Source organism: Asterias amurensis, chromosome 3 (genome assembly GCF_032118995.1).
Source record: "Asterias amurensis chromosome 3, ASM3211899v1".
NCBI lineage: Eukaryota > Metazoa > Echinodermata > Asteroidea > Forcipulatida > Asteriidae > Asterias > Asterias amurensis.
The window spans coordinates 9,263,419-9,280,132 of record NC_092650.1 but is presented as its reverse complement, the minus strand read 5'-3'; the positions used below and the strand labels follow the sequence as shown (position 1 = coordinate 9,280,132).

Below are 16,714 nucleotides of genomic sequence, written 5' to 3'. Positions count from 1 at the left end.
AAAAATTATAATTTGAACTAAAAACATGTTTCTAGTGTGGTTTACTTAATGATTTCTAAATAATACAGAATTAATCAAAACAAAATGCATTATTCTCATGACTGACATGAAATGTGCACACAAGACCAGGGCCCAATTTCATGGCTCTGCTTACCGCCAAATTCTTCGCTTACGATCACGATTCTTCGCTTACAAGTACATATAAGCTAGCCTTGTAAGTGTAGAATGCCTAGTAAGGTGGAGTACGCACGCGCAGAAGCCAAAATTCGCCAGTCCCGTGAAATATGCTTGCCGTAAGCACAGAATTTCCTGTTTCCGTAAGCGCAGATTCTGTGCTTACGGTGAGCAGAGCCATCAATTGGCCCCTGATTCTTTTTAATTCAACATTTCTTTTTGACAATTTACAACATGTATGATACAGATTTTTGTGAAAACTTTACAGTTATTTTGTTTAAATGCCAAAAGCTTGATTACACTTGGGGTTGAAAGTAAATTTTCAACACTGGGCTTTAAAAACAGAAGTTGTTCTGAAACGTGAAATACTAAATATTTTTGTTACAGATCATGTACAGATAAAAAGTTAGTGACCAATATCCTGAGAAATCTGACCCCCAAAAAGACGTACCTGATAACCATTTTGATGCCAATGATATGTAATGAAGATAGCTTCTGTGCCTTGAGGGTGCTGTCTGATATCTTACAAGACTTGCTCGGAAACATCTCATTGTGAGGAATCAGAAGTTGTGCAGTTATAGCATCATCCAATAACTCAGCTAATACTACATTGGATAAAAAATTAAAAAAAAAAAACACTTATTCAAATAAAACAAACAACAGCACGGATTAGTTGATTGGACAGAAGGTGCATCTTTGGTAAAAGCATATTATTAGGGAATGTTTTGATAAAAAACAAATAATGAATCGTTATGAATGCAATGGTGCGAATATTTTCATGAGTTAAAAAAGATAGAATGTTCTATTCAACAAGGCGGAGCCGAGTTGAAGGGAACATCCCATCTTTCAAAGAATGAAAAAACCCATTGATTATTTGTTTTATTTCACATCCAAGTAGATCTTTGTCAATTTGATTTGAGGAAACAACTTTTAAAACAAGCAAAGCATACAATATCAATGGGAGATTTTTTAGATGCTGGCGACAGCAGACATACGTGTAACGCTCCTTTTTTTGCTGCTATGAGCGTGCTCGCACATGCTCAGTATTGCGCACGTATGTCTCCCGTTGTTACATTACATCTTTTTCATTTGGTTCGGCTTTTTGTTACTATTGCGATCTTTACTGCTATTTCAAAGACACGCATACACAATGTGGTACGCTCCATGCAAAACCAAAAATGCACAATGAATGACAAAGCATGCAATGAAACGTTTATTTGCTATCACGTGATGGACAATCCTCCAATCCATGCTTGGAATGGGTGTTATATAAAATTAAATATTCCATGACAAGATTTAGAATTGGGATTTTTGAGTGGTTAAGCTTGAAATTTGTATGAATGGAAATACTCGATAACATATAAAATTGCAATTTTATTTGTAATGATCAATGAGAACACATCCCATTCTATGCTGCTGATTAATTTACCTCTATTAGACAAAGAGTGGGGTTTTCTTGTCAGGCAGGTCAAGAAGTGCTGTTGACATTCGTCCAGCCAAGTCTCAGCATCAGAAGAAGATTTCAATGGAGTCTTACGGCTTAGAAACTGGCTCAATTCACTTTCTGTAAATGAAGGTAAATTTCTTAATTCAACAACAATTAAAAAGTTTTTCCTGGTCAGTTTTTGCAGTCAAGTTTAAACGTCACATTATAACAGTTCACGTGAAATTAATAACTCATCAAAACAGTAATTTAATTTCACTTTAGGCACACGCGAAAGTCTAGCTGACGGGCACAGTGTTTAAACAAATACTGATGCCTCAGAGATGACTATAAACTGTATTTATTAAGGTTGTGTGTCAAGTTTCCATTTGCTCAACCATCAGGCAACCTTGGTCTAGCATACACAAGCATGTACAAGTGACCACTCACAGGCCCGAGGGGGAATAGACGTACACTAGTTACCGAATTATGCCAGTTAATATGTGTTTCATAACACAGCTCGGTCTTAAATGTGAAATAAGAACAGAAATCTGGAAAAGAAACCTCCCACCAAGCCACCTTGCACTACCTCCCTTCCACCTTTACTCCTGCATACAGCACACATCCACTCTCCTCCTCACCATCGCATCAACCACCTCCCCAGATCTCCTCGACATGCTGCCAATTATCCACATTGCCACAGTCAAACTCTGACCTCCCCTTCTGTTCTGACGCCCCCCCCCCCCTTAGGACGTCGGTTGCATAACCATCGTTAATATCTTCAGCTTGGCCTTCTCCTCCACCTTTCTGTTTGACGTAGGCTGGTGGGGCAGCTAACTCAGTACATGTACATGAGGCTGTACCCTGCCTATTCATATTTCTAGCCATAGTTTGAACATAGAGCAAGGAACAGAAGGAGTTACAACTAGTCGTCTTCAAAGGTTTCATGTGTGTTACCGCAGGCATATAACGACCATCGCTAATCAGGTGCACATCTGTGGGTGCATTTCCTAACGAGCGAAGTATAAAGAACTAGCTACCCAGTTATGCCACAGAAAAATACACAGATTGCATTGTCTTCTCAACCAACGACATACGGCAAGGATGATTTTAGCTATGAATAACAACATTTCAATGATTTTGGCAAACAAAAATGCAATAGGAATTACTTCTTTGTAGTATTCTTATAAACCAAATACAAAATCAGTTGAATAATTACGGCTCTCTCAATCTTCTAAAACAAAAATATCCAACGCGAAATTGTATAAAAGTAAAAATTTTAAAAATGTCATTTTTTATTCCCCTTTTTCAGTTTATGTCTAATTGTGTCTACCGTTCAAATGCATATCCCCCGCTAGGAAAAGCGTTTGCAAACAATCTCAATTCGTTTTCAACGGCCGGAGACCATCAACATTCTTTTCATGATAAAACAATCAATACCACATATTTCATCATTTTCCCAATCAGCAAAACCTAACAAATGTCATAAATCATCACAGGAAAGGCCGATTTGTTTGCTTCAAAATTCAGTCAAAAGCTCAAAGTCTACAGTTTCTAATGTAGCATTGTGAAATTGTTTACTGCACAGGCGTTGAACTTGTGTGTTGCTACTTTACCCATCCACTGATACCAGCGACGGCAGCGAAAGGCGGTAACACACATGGGGTACAAAGAGCTCGCTACAATCAGAATGTGTCACAGCCTTTTACAGGCGCTGCGATTCACATCCATAGTGTTTCCACTGGAGGTGGATGCAGCACTAATCGGATTTATTTGAGCTTCGGGGATTAAGACTTGTAACTCCTTCTGTTCCTTGCTCTATGGTTTAAATAATGGAGCAAAGTTTTACAGCAGGATGCATGCCCTTCCTGATGCCAACCACAAGAAGACTCCTACATCACGAGTGCTGATCATATCAGGTTTGAAATCAGAGTTTTCCTTCTCCTAGAAAATGATTGTCTACTCAAAATCCATGAAGCAACCAAAAAACTAGGGTATCACTTCTGCGTTTGGAATCTGATCATAAACTGGAAAAGCCATGAATCTTATGTTTCAAATTTCCAAAGACACACACATACTACGTCATACACAAGTTTAAGTCACTTTCTCTTCATTAGCACATGAACAAACATAAACAGAAAATGACTGAAATGACTGACTACTGAGAGTGTTCTTAACTAACTAGATAGTAAACTCTGATACTCTGAATATTGCATAGGAGTTACATGTTCTATTCAGTAAAACGTACCTTGCTTACTACTAGGGGATCTTGTAACACTAGAAGTATACTCCTTGGGTACTGGTAGAGTATAGAACAGAGGCCAGGGATATGGGTCACTAGCATCCTTTAGCAAGGTGTGCGGTGGAAGAAGTCTTTCTGTTGGTCCACCGATGACATTGGTTCTCACCAGTAAATGGTTACGCTCGATGGACAGTAAGTCAATCACAATGGCTGAATCACTGAAGTAAAATTACATTCCATCAGGTCAAAATTATTAATCAAATCAACACACTTTGCCATTTTTTTATAATTTTATATATGATAACAATGACATAATACAATTATTATATTTGTTTAAAGTTATGCTGAAATGTGTTTGAAACACTTCCAGAAACATTTAGATTCATTCACTCATTGTTAAAGGGACACACCGGCTCACCGTTTACGCAATTTAGGGCTATAGAATCATCAATAATGTTTTTATAGATGGTTGCTGTAAAATAAAATCATCAAAATGTCACGTAATTAGCGAAAAGCGGCAAAAGGCCAGCGTGTACGTGTTTCCAGCCATTGCAACTGTCAAATCTTCGTGACATTGTCGCACAATGTTGTAAGTAGACTGGTGCTTTGTTTATACTACGACGCAGCATAAGGATCCAGTCTAACCAGCATATACGGATCAGGCGAATCCTTCGACGATGGATGTAGTCATCCAAAGATCGTCACGAAGAACACAAAAAACTAACCCAGAAAATGATGGCACAGTGACAAGTAAATAAAGCATTCCTGGCACAAACTAGGCATACTACTGCAGTGCATAGGCATGATGCAGTTTGGAATGCGACGTGGCGTACAATCATGCTCCCGACGTGCTACTCCTAGAACTATTTCAGTTTCGTTCGGCTGAAACCGAAATAGTTCTAGGAGTACCTATGTGCCAGGACCCATTCAATGCCTGAAGGCGCCTACAGAGGCACAGAAATTTACTTAGCACAAAATAGCATTGCATAGCAGAAACCAGCCAAATTTTAAAATTTGAAATGATGTGAACTTGTGGCTAGTGCCCTACTAAATTTTTGAATAGAAAGAAATTTTGTAAGCATAATTTTTGATTATAGCGTAACAAATCTAAAAAATGTATATGGATTGTATAGTAGCTGCGTAGCTTGGAGCGTAACCATATCTTTTGGAACGTAAGCATACCTTGAACCGTAAGCGTAGCTAGGTATCTTGGAACGTAAACGTAGCTGCGTATGGAGCGTAAGCGTAACTTGACTCAGGATTGAAGCGAACCTTTTGTAAATATAGCGTAACTTGAGAAGGAACAAAAGCAAAAACTTGGAATGTAGGCGTATCTTGGAACGTCATATCTTGAAAGGTAAGCGTAGCTGGATATCTTGAAACATAAACGTAGCTGCATATGGAACGTTAGCGTAACTTGACTCAGGATTGAAAGCGTACCTTTTGTTATTATAGCGTAACTTGTTGAAACGTAAGAGTATCTTGTAATGTAAGCATAGCTGAGAAGCTGTGTAGCTTCGTAACCTTATGTTTTGGAACGTAAGCATATCTTGGAACGTAAGCGTAGCTAGGTATCTTGGAACGTAAACGAGCTGCGTATGGAAAGTATGCGTAACTTGACTCAGGATTGAAAGCGTACCTTTTGTTATTACAGCATAACTTGAGAAGGAATGTAAGCAAAAACTTGGAATGTAAGCGTAGCTTGATATCTTGCAACGTAAACATAGCTGCATATGGAACGTTAGCGTAGCTTGACTCGGCTTGAAAACGTACCTTTTGATATTATAGCGTAACTTGGAGGAACGCAAGCGTAGCTGAGTAGCTGCGTAGCTTGGAACGTAACCAAATAATACCTCAACAATCTCAAAAATAACACTTCATTCACAGAATTAAAAAATATTTTTTGACAAAATTATGCTTTGAGAGAATTTTGTTGAACCTTTTTTTTCAACCTTTTGTACAAAATTATTATTAAACTGTTCTTTTTTTTTCGATTGGGGGCTCCAGTTTTTTTAATCCCTTTTTTCTTCTTCATTAAACATTTTAAAATCTACTCACACAATAACACTGTCAATATAACAAAGTGCGGTATTTCTACGTTTGGACATCATCAATCTTTTTTCAGTGTTACCGGAAAACTCCTAGCAAAATAAAATTAGGAGCCATGAAACAAAACAGAGCATAATATTGGAACGTTGCGATCATAAGAAATAACGGATTCGACACGAGGTGTACCGACTGACAAACCCACGATGACAAACATGTACCAACCCCTCCCAAGCTCACGGCGAGACCCGCAAGCTTGGAGTTCATAGCGCCTGGGATTACACCTCCAGCCCCCCACGAGACACGGCATGCGCGGTATGGTATAATGCCCCGAGGCTTACATTCTGATTGCTCCACGCCGTGGGCTATACAAGCTTCCGTTACACAGACTCTTTGAATGCGAATCTTACGTTAGATTTTTCATCATTATTACATTTTGTAGCGATAACTTGAATACATGATCTTTTTAGTCAATTACTCGTTAATAATTTTGTAAAAAAAAAGATTTAAATTTGGTTTGGTAAGTTACTTTTTGACGGCTGGAAGTAAAACTAGCCCGGAAGGTCACGTGATTGTTTGTACCACTGTTTGGTTAGAACAATCACGCGACCTAAGTTTTTGTTTTAAAATGCTCAAAAACGGCCAAATTTGATGATTTTTTTTATGGACTGTTCTTCTTCATTCCTGGAAGACTGCTGAATTCATTTCTTAGTCTATTTTGTAGCCCAAAGAGCCCAATTCGGCCGGTGTGTCCCTTTAACAATGTAGCAAGGTATGCATAGGAATTTTTCTGTTATGGCCCAGGCATACAAAGATATCAATTTAAATTTTACTTCACCAAGTGGAGCTCAAATATTTCTACTGTGGAATAATGACACATCAAACAGTATTTCAGTTTGTTTCACAGTGAAGTGCAACTGTTATTCCAAGTTGAACCCACGGTGTTTGAATATATTAGTAGGTTCAATATCCAATAGTGATGCTTAAAAATGAAAACATTTATCAATAATTTCATGCTTATCTTGTCAAGGCAGTTTTAAAATATAATGCAGTTAATTAAATGCCACCAAACAAACATCAAGGACCGACACATATTAAACTTTGACACTGATTTGCAAAGCATCAAGCAGGTGACCCTTCTGAGGTTGTAGAGCATCAGAAGAAACGCAACTCACAGTAACCATAGTAACCATACAAGTGTCAGCTAACAGTGTCAAAGCTTGGTGTATTCACCAAGCTGTAAACATGCACTTTTAGCTTAGCACAAAGCAAATAAAAGCTATGACCCCATGTACATACCCATTACGGTTTGCCTCCTGAGCATGTAAAAGCACATCCCAGATGTGGTACTGAGTCTCCAATAACAACAATGAATCTAAGCATGATGTCATAACAGTCAGAAGCCTAAAAGACAAATGAAAATAGTTAATGACAAGATGTAGTCAGAACTACAATAACAATAAGAGTAGTCCATGTAGTCAGAAGACTACATGACAAATGAGAATAGTTAATGACAAGATGTTGTCAGAACTACAATAACAGTTTAAGATAGCATTTAAGAATAACAGTTTAAGAGAATAGTCAAATGCGCCAGGCAGCAGCTCTGACCCTCTCTCGAAATTTTCACTTATGGACTCAAGTTGTAAAGGTTAATGACTCTTACTCAAGACCATCTTCACTATCGTCTGGAGTACCACAAGGTTCAGTCATGGGACCGCTGGAATTCATCCTCTACACTGGCCCTCTAGGTGGCATCATCAGGGCACATCAAGATGTTCACCACGCAGTATACGCTGACGACACACAGCTTTACGTCATACTCAAGCAGAGTGAGCACACTGAGTCCATGAAGCAGCTATCAGACTGTGTTGCTGATATTCAGACATGGTCAAGCCAGGACAGTCTGCAGCTAAACTCATCTAAGACTGAAGTACCCCATGTCACCTCACAGTTCCGAACAGCACCACCTGTTGCACACATCTCCGTTGTCTACGACAACATCACCCCATCAAAGACGGTTAGAGATCTTGGAGTCACCCTTGACCACCAATTAACCCTACAACAACACATCAAGAAAACATGTCGCTCCGCTGCCTTTGGAATCCACAAGATCGGAAAGCTTTAGACGCTACTTGGACCAAAGTACCACTGAACGACTGGTTCATGCTTTCACCATATCATGATATCCCGCCTCGATTACTGCAACAGTCTCTACATCAACCTTCCTCAATCCCACATTGCTCCCCTCCAACGAATACAGAACTCAGCAGCTCGTCTAGTTTCTCGCACAAAGAAATCAGATCACATCACTCCTGTTCTGCGCTCCTTACACTGGCTCCCTGTGTCTCAAAGGATCCAATTTAAAGTTATCACTCTTGCCTACAAAGTTAAACATGGTCTAGCCCCTAAATATATCTCAGAACTACTTATTCCCCAAAACAGCTTACAACTCGTGTTCTCCGATCATCTTCCACCGCCCACCTGGAATTCAACTCTGGTCCTATCCCCCGCACTCGCTATGGAAACCGATCCTTCTCAATCGCCACTCCCACTCTTTGGAACAATCTCCCCGTTCATATCCGTGCCTCATCTTCACTGGACTCATTTAAAACTGCTCTAAAAACACACTTATTTAAATCCATCTAGTCTGTTCAGTTTCTGCTATGTCATCCCACTTTTAATTTTCTTTCTTTTGTTCACTTCCTGTTCAGCGCTTAGAAACCTTGTATTAAGCGCTATATAAATGCATGTTATTATTATTATTATTATTATTAAGAGTAGTCGATGTAGTCAGAAGACTACATGACAAATGAAAATAGTTAATGACAAGATGTACATGTAGTCAGAACTACAAGACATATATGTTGGAACCATAACAAGCAAAAAACAGTTTGTATAAGGGAGCATGGATAAATTATGTCACTCGTTCTTTCACGTGACAACTCAAATAAAAGAAAATCTACAAAGTGGAACGCATTCTTCAGCAACCACCTGGTCCTGAGGGAGACTCACTGTATAACAATGGAACAATGGTGGTGGCCGAAAACCAATGTGTAGTTATAATCGGCTTACTGGGTAGATAAACTCAAGAGGTCTTCTCTCATTTCAATTGAAAAAACATCTAATTTACGTGAGAGTAAATTGTGTTTACTAAATGGTTCTTATATTTTGCTATTTTTAAATTGTTCTTCCCCTCGTTTTTTCATTCCAAAAAAATAAATAATTTGTTTTCTATTTTAATACATCCTTAAAAAGGACTGGCTTCGGGCCATTGAACAAAATTTGAATTAAAAACACAACCGCAGATTAAAATATTAGAAATATTGCGTATTTGCGCGATCACACTGCAAAATAATCCCCCAAAATACAACAGAACAAAACAAAACAAGGAGGCCAAACATCTCACATTAAATAGTAAAATTATACTCTCTTATGTTCATCCGGGGGAACCAAAATGTTTCGTGTTTGAACAATGAAAGCACCACGTTTTGTAGTTTTTCTTAAACATGTTTAAAAATTCCACAGAGCGCTCCAAATTCACCATGTTGTTTTACATGCCCACCAGCGACGACAGTGCTGCATGGTTCTAGGTCGGGCACTAGTGCTGGTCGGGATATACCAGATTCTCCCGAGCATATGTGCAGACATGTTAAGACTTTAATCTCAAGGTGTTTGTAACTGATTTGGTAAGGGGCGAATTCAAAATTAAACAATCGGTAACTCGGGGTAAATCTTCATTTTCCCCCGGGGTTTTACAAGGCAAAAGAAAGTCGGACCATAATGAGCTCATTATCTACAGGTCAATGAACATCGCTCTTGGGGCCACAGAGAGCCAAGTTTACTTCATTGATATCGCCGCCGGCCGCCCCGCGGTTTGGCAGAGGCTCGGGTAATCCGTAATTGATACTGTTCAACAATAGACCAGTGGAGTTTGCGGTCCATTGGTTTCTTTAGAACCATTGAGTACCTGAATGGATCAGAAGAACATTTATTGGAGCAGCCAGGCAGCTGTCACTAATCCGATAATTCCTTGCTGACGTAATCCCAAGCACAAATCTTGCCTTTTGTTAAATTGCTCTTTGTATCCGTGGTCACCCAACCATGACCAAGTTGACCCAGCATGTGCAGACGGATATTCATGACTCTATTGTTCGTATGCAAGGCTGTAAATACCCTGTATTACCTCGGGGGATTCTGAAAAAGCCCCCGAGTTACCGCTTGTTTAATTTTGAATTCGTCCCTAAGCTGTCGCGTAATTTTACCAACAGATTTCAAATTTCAGAATTGTCACCAGTTTTACTTTCTATATGGCAGTAGCATATGTGTCCCACTCTGTGTTCTAAATTTATCCATGGTCCCTAAACAAAATTAAGTTGCAGTTTGTACAACTTTGTTTGTGCCATGTTTAGTCAAAACTTTAAAATAGCCAGCAATCCTACCTCAGTCCAAAGATATGTGACTGTTCATAATTGAATAAAGAGTGTATCTTAGCATCACTGTCTACTATTATCAGTCGCTCAATCACCCCCTGTAAAAACACAATAACATTATCATTAAAACCCTGAAAAGAGGTACATTGTCAGCACATGTGACATTTTTCAATATTTCAATTGTCTAAACGGGTCTGGGTACTTTTTGTAGAACAAAACACATTGTCCAAAGATTTACGTTAAACTTGCACGGTTTAAAAAAAATGATGGTAGAAAGCTTCTCTTAAAGGCAGTGTTCACTATAAGTCTTTTTGAGGTATGGCGGACAAATTGCTACAACACTATAAGGTTTGGGTAAATTTGTGTGTATTATACCAAAACCAAACAGTTCACTCCTATCACGTCCGCCATACCTCAAAAAGGCTTATAGACCATATGCATTGACGTCGTCTAGCCGCCATCTTAGAGGAAATGATTTTTGGGGTTGAACAAAGAATTGACTAGAGTGGGATTCGAACCAACGACCTCCGGATTAACGTGCCGGCGCTCTACCAACTGAGCTATCTAGCCCTATATTGGCGGTGTCCCTATTTTGTCAATATCTTTGTTCGGGGTGCCAGTCAGAAGCCATACAACCGTTAACTGCCGTGTAGCCAGGGATCACACCCAAATTACGATACAACCTGGGAAGCAGCAGCTAGGGGATCACCTTAAGGGGATGCGACTTTTTGTTTCAGATATCAATATAAACCACAAGGGAAACTGACTGGGTAAATTTGTAAATAATTTTTGGGGTTGAACAAAGAATTGACTAGAGTGGGATTCAAAACCAACGACCTCCAGATTAACGTGCCGGCGCTCTACCAACTGAGCTATCTAGCCCTATATTGGCGGTGTCCCTATTTTGTCAATATCTTTGTTCGGGGTGCCAGTCAGAAGCCATACAACCGTTAACTGCCGTGTAGCCAGGGATCACACCCAAATTACGATACAACCTGGGAAGCAGCAGCTAGGGGATCACCTTAAGGAGATGCAACTTTTTTTTTTAGGGTTAGGTTTAGAGTCAGTTGGTAGAGCGCCTGTACGTTAATCCGGAGGTCGTTGGTTCGAATCCCACTCTAGTCAAGTTCTGTTCAACCCCAAAAATCATTTACAAATTTACCCAGTCAGTTTCCCTTGTGGTTTATATTGATATCTTAGAGGAAAAACGGTGACGAAACAATCGAGATGCACAGATTTGTATGCGCGGCGCACACAATATTGGCCAATGAACAACCTCCTTTTGACCTCTAGGTGAGTTCCCCTACTGAAATGACATCATGTGCATAAGGTCTATTGGTAATAACTCAAAATAATTATTAGCATAAAACTTCACTTGGTGACGAGTAATGGGGAGAGGTTGATAGTATAAAACGAATGTGATTTCGAGACCTCAGATTTAGAATTTGAGGCCTCGAAATCAACCATCTAAAAATACACAACTTCGTGTGACAAGGGTGTTATTTCTTTCACTATTGTCTAGCAACTTCGACGACATTTGAACTTAATAAAGAAAGGTGTGCAGTAACACCATGTGATGACTATGAGTTGGGGTGGTTCTGAAAAGAACCGTAGGAGAGTTGAAACCTACGGTTCTTTAAAGATCCACCCCAACTCATTAGAATAGTCATTACACGGTGTTACCGCAAACCTTTCTATATCGTATTTCCACCATGCAAAGTTTCAAATCCTACTTTTTGAGCTCAAGTTTTCACAGGTTTGTTATTTTATGCATACGTGTATGTTGAGATACAGAAAGTGAAAAGACTTGTCTTTGACAATTACCAATAGTGTCCAGTGTTTTTAAAATATTACTTTAAAGTATAAAGTAAATTTTGAAAAAGCTTGTCAGCATCCAAAGGGCACGGCAACAAACCAAGTCCCTCTCCAGGGAACTTTGAACTTCTTTTTTTAGTGTGGCGTGCTATTTTTTGTTATACTGACACATCTACAATTTACTTTCGAATCCAGTTTGATACAAGTTGGTAAAACTGGTAAAGCTATGATTTGCTTGCGTAAAATACTGACCAGTATATGATGAGGAGCTTCTCTGAGTGAGTAGTAATCTTTACATGGTAGTGGTTGATCAGCTAAGATCTCATATACAGCGGGATATGCTGATAACATGTTAATCAGCCGCACAAAATACTGTAGAAAATCAATATATACAAGTACATACATATAAGAAGATCATCCATCAACATTAGGAATCCTAAGCTGTTGCTAGAGTACTCTGAGGTGTGAGAGATATCACAGTTCTAGTTTTTCATCGCTTTAGATCTAATGTATGTTATCAAACTACTACAAAGAAAGAAAAAATGGACCAGCCCCTTTTTTGTAAGTAACAATATTGCAAACATGAAACGTCGGAAGCAGACAGGCCTTATTTTTCCATATTCCACGACAAGCATGTGATAACGAATTTATCTTCAATTATTGTACCCAAAGCCCCACTTTTGAACATACATCAACTTCTTAAAAGCTGTACATTTTGTCTATAGCTTATATAAAATGGCAATTAGAATAAGCAGGGTGTGATATGGAATGTGTGCTATTTAAGTATATATCACACTCCTACTTAAGACAGTCGGAGTACAGAACAAGCATCAACTGAATCATGTGTCAAGATCAGAAACACCAGAGCTTGAGTCCAGTGCGCTAGACCGCTTAGACACAGCATGCTGACTAGTGAGGAAGTTGAATCATGGTGGCAATGAGGCCGCTATAGAGTGGCTTCTAATTCAACCTTACCTTTATTATTGGTGTACCTTTAATAAGAATACATACCTTATGAGCAGTACGATCAATGGGTTCTACTGGTATTGGACTTGGTCTAATCATAGGTTGGCCATCGCTACCACACTCCAACACAGACCATAAACCCTGTACAACAGCTTCAATGAATCCTGTAATTAACATGCAATGACAATCAATGTTATCTCTCATCAAGTATGGAAGTGAACATGTACATATGTACTCTTTTCACAAACTTGTTTTACTAGCTGATTTGTTTTACCTGTGCCCTGTATTGCTACAATACCAGGTGATGTAGCAGCAACTTGAGTCACCATACTTCCATATCCGAACTTCTCTGTTTTACTCACCTGCAAAAACATCACAACACAAATACTTTAACAATATTCCAAATTAAACTGAGGAATGATTTTCAGGATCAAGTTTATACAGTACAGCCAACTCTCGTTAATACAAGCTTGGAAGGTCCATGTATAAGTCAAGAACTGACCAATGCGTGTTTCTACATGTACAGTGTTTGTCTTAAAAAATGGAAGATACAAGCGCGGTCGTAATGAGAACATTGATAACACAAGGTATTTTAGCGATCCCATGATAGCAAAATGTATTGTTTTTCATATTATTGAGGTGAGATCTCAAAAATAATTGAGATTCAATCAAGGTTCGGAGATACCTTCTTGTTGCCAAACCATTTTTCGGATTGGCCTGGATACATGGTTCTGCCCGATCAGAAAACCAGAAACATTTCGCTGGTAACTTATGCTTGATATGCTAACTTTGTCTAAACGCTGACGGTTACTAGCGAAAACAATGTTTAGCATTAATAGGAGTTGACTGTATTAATATATAATTAAATGAACAAATAAATAAAATCAAACAAAATAGCTCTTGCTCCATCTACAAGCATATGAAAGAAATAGGGGGGGGGTAGGGGGTATTCAAATATGATCGGATACTGACTGACTCTTTAGAGTTGTGTTACTTTTTTGTGTTATTGTAATTGCACATTACATCGTATAAAATAAACATTATGTAGTATTGAAGAAATTAATATGCTCAGTTATTTGAGAAGATAAGAAGAGTAAATACCTGGAGTTTCTTAGCTGATCTGTTGTACATGTATGCTATGCATTCATTGATAGCTCCTGTCTGTTGTAGTAAGAGAAGGCCCTATGGACATAACAACGATCAATCAATCAATCAATCAAATATTCAAATGTATCCAAATCCACGCTTACCACTTTCTGCCAGTTTGTCAATCTCCTTTTAAACAGTGAACTACAATTTCAAATCTCAGATTAGTATTTTACATGAAAAAAATTTACATAGCAGAAAGAATTATGCATAGCTAAAAATGTTAGTAAATGTATTCACAATAATGCTGTTTACAGCAATTAACATGTTTAACATGTTACAACTAGTCTATGTATACATGTGTATCACATAGTTCTAAGTTTGTTAAGTTTTGAGACTTGTTTGTATTTTACAAGGTGTTGAGCTTTAAATCATCTTCTTCTTATCGTGTCCACACACTAGATGTTTGTGTTTCAGCCAGAACTAAACACAGCTTTGAATGAAAAACTAAGAGAATGCTTGGTAAGTAAGTCAACATTTTACTAAATGTCAATTTGGATTTACCTTGGGTGTACCGGCAAAGTTGAGCAAATTGTCAATGAGTGTACGTTCCCATGACTGCAGTGCATCAACTCGTTGTGTAGGACTGTTACCTACATGCAGCTTACTGGAATCAGTAGTCTCTTTGTTGTGTAGTGTATCTACATGGTGTGGTTGACTGTTAGCTTGACCCGTATCTTTACTGTCATCATATCCCATTCCAGGATCACTAGGGGTGGGTGTTCCTGCAAGCTCAAGGTCTCTACAAACCTACATAATAGGGCAAATTCAGTTTTGTGAAAATTTTCACATTAATCACGATATCAAACCATGTATTGACCCCTTGCACGCGCATCGCACGCAGCAACCAATGCCACGCTCACCATGTTGGTGGGCAGTTAGGTTTACGTATACACATTTTACTGCATGACGCGCAGCATAGAGTTATATGTAAAAACGCACAGTGAAAATGCCCACCAGTATGGCACATTCAAGATTTTTCTGATGATGACGTCGGGTGAAATGGGTCAATACCAACTTGTTAACAATAAATACTAAAACTATTGTCTTTTGGCCCACAACTGTGGGTCTCTCTTTCAGCCAATCTCTAGAAACATATAAATAAAGACCACAAAGCAAATGATTGAACTATTGGCTCATTCTTTGTATATTGGACCAATCACTTGATGTCATCATCTTAATAATTTTGGTTGCATTTTTCTGGGAGTCAATGTCCCTGTACATGTATGTTAACATTGTAGTGCAACAGTGTTGACTCCCAAAATGGCAACATGGTTGACAGAATCTGCATGTTAAGGAGGTGGAGGTCCAATTAATTGTGTGTGTGTAAAGAAGAACCTGATGCAACTTTCTTTAGAGGAAGGTGCTCCTTCCAATCCTTTGAAACATGACCTGAGTCCCTCATGCGTGCATGTAGAAATTGCTACATGTATCTTTACTCCTTTCAGTTACTTGGTACTTGTTAAAACTAAAAATCAAACTTTGATGTATTTTGGAGTGTATAAAACGCTGCTTATTAAACCACGCTTGTTTTGGCATTTTAAGCTTGTCAATCTAAAAACGAGGAATAGTTGAAATAACTACTGACCTGTCTCCATGATTGTGCTATGTGATGATGTAAAGCATAGCGATTAAGAATCAGCAAGCCCTCACATGTACTATACAGCTGTCTACACACATACAGGTATGCACCAGTCACATTGTGGGATGGCCGTGTACACAAACTAGACGAAAATTCACCATCCAATGCTTGCTTCGTAAACTCCGCGATGGTATGAATGGGTGCTGAACTAAAAATTAAAAAAAATAAATAAAGATGCCCAAATTTACCAGGTTTAATATCTTACCTGCTCCTGAAAAAACACCATACAAACAGAAGACAAAAAATACCTCCATTTTGTAGTCAAACATACATGTATAGTCGATAGACAAGATAGATAAAAAAATGTAATATATCGATTCACCGTCTGCCCTTACATTTATTTTGATAGTATCGCCTATATGGCCATTCTTCAAAGTACTGTTCATCATTGCAGATTTGTTGAATATTAACAATAATTCCAAGCTAAACAAAAACAAGTGATGAAGGTAATGCAGTTGCAGTGGGACTGGTTTATACTTGTGATTGATTCTAACCTGTTGTACTTGAACCACTCGCCAGATTCTCCATACAGGAGGAGCTTGCGTCCAACTTCCCAAGAAGCTATTGTAGAAAGGATATCTGCAATGTGTAGCATTCTGGAATCATTGCAAGCCTGCAGGAACAAATCAAAGACTTGGTTCAACAGAAACAGATTAAGGTAACAGTACACCAATAGTAACCTTGTGTGGGTCTCAAACCCATACCCTTCAGCTCCCTTTGGCATTCAGGTATCTAGCTTAAACTTTCTAATCAATTAGAATCCATCCAAAAAAGAAGGTCTTGCATCATTTTAAGCAATTTATGACCAAGCATTAACTACTTTCGGTCTG

At 38.6% G+C, this 16,714-nt stretch overlaps 1 protein-coding gene across 5 annotated transcripts in view; it reads right to left on the bottom strand.

Annotated features, from left to right (window-relative positions):
• LOC139934446 (protein broad-minded-like) overlaps window positions 1-16,714 on the bottom strand; it is a 91,614-nt gene that overhangs the window by 22,260 nt on the left and 52,640 nt on the right. For all 5 annotated transcript variants that reach the window (XM_071928685.1, XM_071928689.1, XM_071928686.1 and 2 more), the window contains 12 exons: window positions 16,379-16,497; window positions 15,831-16,032; window positions 14,747-14,992; window positions 14,198-14,278; window positions 13,371-13,458; window positions 13,142-13,260; window positions 12,383-12,502; window positions 10,325-10,413; window positions 7,185-7,289; window positions 3,846-4,057; window positions 1,604-1,738; window positions 626-779 (listed from right to left, as the gene is read on the bottom strand). In XM_071928685.1, coding sequence (XP_071784786.1) covers window positions 626-779; window positions 1,604-1,738; window positions 3,846-4,057; window positions 7,185-7,289; window positions 10,325-10,413; window positions 12,383-12,502; window positions 13,142-13,260; window positions 13,371-13,458; window positions 14,198-14,278; window positions 14,747-14,992; window positions 15,831-16,032; window positions 16,379-16,497 — 1,670 coding nt within the window. The remainder of the gene's footprint in view (window positions 1-625; window positions 780-1,603; window positions 1,739-3,845; window positions 4,058-7,184; window positions 7,290-10,324; window positions 10,414-12,382; window positions 12,503-13,141; window positions 13,261-13,370; window positions 13,459-14,197; window positions 14,279-14,746; window positions 14,993-15,830; window positions 16,033-16,378; window positions 16,498-16,714) is intronic.